A 2,187-nucleotide genomic window follows, 5' to 3' on the forward strand; every position below is an offset into this window, starting at 1 on the left:
GCTGTGTGTGGCTGTGTGTGTGTGTGTGTGTGTGTGTGTGTGTGTGTGTGTGTGTGTGCGCGCCGCGCGCGCGTGTTTGTGTTTGTAAACATATCCAGTCTAGAAGGCACGTAACGAACACACACATGGCGAACAGATTTTCAAGTCCCGAATTTGCTCTACTACCAGTGTTTCTTTGTGTTTAAAACACGCACATAACGAAATTCGTCATAACGAAAAGATACCCGGGAACCAAGGATTTGGCTATGCGCGTGCTAGACCGTATGTCCATAAAAAGTACGTAGGTATGCGTGTTCATGTGTGTGCGTGCGTTTATGCTTTCAATAGGGTGTGGTTTACTGTTGAGTTCGGGTTTGCGAGATAGAAGTGTCTTTGTGTGTGGGGAGGGGGGGCATGGCATTCTGAGACGGAGGGCCTGACAAATGGAATGATGGACCTTGATCTAAAAGGGCAGAAAGAGAACACAGCATAAAAAGAATGAGAATAGCAAGAACAATCACAGCAAAAAATTTGAATATGTGACACCATGCATGTGCAAACGAGGTGTTCGAACCTTTGATAAATAGAGGGGGCCCATTAATACGCACCATCCTCTTCAGACATGTCTGTCGACACTTCCATCGGCTGTGGGTCGTTAAAAGTGTCCGGAGATATCTTCTTCTTCGGCTCTGAAGTAAATGACGTGTCATGACCTTCGTTGCTTTGTCTTGAGGAGCTCGGCACCAGCTCCCGCAGACTAGGGCCCTCCTTGGTAGTGTCAGTGTTCTCTGGGTTTCTAGAATTGATGGAGGGTATTTCTGTGGCTGTGGTTGGTTCTCCCTTGTTAACTGTCGAACCGTCGGTGTTCTTTTGTGCATTAGCAGTCTTCGAGACCATGTTACGCGAGGAAGCAGGGGTGTGTTTTGAAGAACTGCTTGTCACTTTTCTGTTTGACTGTGGACTGTCACTCATGCTTGACATTAACTCGTTTTTGACCGAGTCCGATGATGAACTAACTTCACTCGACATCTGCGCAGTGCTCTGGGAGTCTCCGATTTCTGCATCGCCATTTACAGCAGTTTGTCTTGACCTGTTTGATGCGTTTGAGTATAGTTCTTCAGTTGCTGTCGTCGTGGTAGTGGTTGTAGTTGTAGTAGTGGTAGTGGTGGTTGTTGTTGTGATCGGATCTGTTATTTCCATGTACGTCTTTCTCAGTCTGTACTCAGCAACCAAATCCAGATCTACATAAGCAATTCGAGGAAGTGCCTGCAAGGAAATTATATAGGAATGTAAATACAAATACTACTCACCATGTGATTTGCCTCATATCTGTATGTACTTATTCGAATTTATTTTGGAGTTAGATAGCAGCTCTATTTCGTCAGCTGTGGTAAATGCAATGTTTAAAATCATGACGTAATGCTGATCTACATTTAACTTGTGATAGTATACGCAAGTCACTTTTTCTCAACAGATTATGAGAAATGAAATGGCTAACCCATGTCTAACTGCTAAGTCCTTGTTGTTAAAAAACCCTCCTACGTTTGATGTTAGTTTCCGCTTCATTGGTGTATAGAATAATGGTATCGTTAGAACGAGATCTGCTTAAATTTGCCTGATTTATTTATTTAAGTCTATGAACTCAAATGGTTGAAACAATGCTAGCGTTTGGAATAACGCTCGTAGCAACAACATATCGTGCATGGACTGGCTAGCCAAAAGATAACATTTTTAAAGACAGTAACAAGGCAGTTTTATATAGACCGCTCACCTTTTTGTCTGGGTAGAAGAAAGAACTGGCAGGGTGGTTGGGCTTCTTTGACGTCACCACCGTGACAGGCTCCTGAGGGTCAGTGGCCCAGTTGGGGGAGGAGAAGGTCAGACCACGGTCAGTGCCAGCATCGTAGGGTTTGAGGTTGATGTGCACCTGTTTTCGCCAGCGGCCACGGGAACACAGGTTCACCTTGCTCAGACCAATGAACCAATCGGGGCTGGGCACAATCCTCATTAAGAAGGACACCTGGTAAGAAAAGGAATGATCGGCGTTGTCATTGACCTTTTTAGTAACAAAATGTGTACATGTAGATAGCCGTTGAAACCGCAGGGTCTCGAATTTGATGTGTGTAAGTTTCAGAGTGCATACGTGTTCATGTATTTGTTTGAATGTATGTATGTATGCGTGCTCGTGTGTGTGTGTGTGTGTGTGTG

At 44.5% G+C, this 2,187-nt stretch overlaps 1 protein-coding gene across 2 annotated transcripts in view; it reads right to left on the bottom strand.

Moving 5' to 3' along the window:
* Positions 1–2,187, bottom strand: part of LOC101851161 (spondin-2) — a 20,439-nt gene that overhangs the window by 1,584 nt on the left and 16,668 nt on the right. Inside the window, exons 3-4 of one of the 2 annotated variants that reach the window (XM_005089706.3) lie at positions 1,751–1,999; positions 588–1,245 (exon numbers count right to left, since the gene is read on the bottom strand). In XM_005089706.3, the coding sequence (XP_005089763.1) occupies positions 588–1,245; positions 1,751–1,999 (907 nt within the window). Of the gene's footprint in view, positions 1–553; positions 1,246–1,750; positions 2,000–2,187 lie in introns of both variants that reach the window. The other variant, XM_005089707.3, reaches the window with a different exon arrangement.

Source organism: Aplysia californica, unplaced genomic scaffold (assembly GCF_000002075.1).
Source record: "Aplysia californica isolate F4 #8 unplaced genomic scaffold, AplCal3.0 scaffold00008, whole genome shotgun sequence".
Classification (NCBI taxonomy): domain Eukaryota; kingdom Metazoa; phylum Mollusca; class Gastropoda; order Aplysiida; family Aplysiidae; genus Aplysia; species Aplysia californica.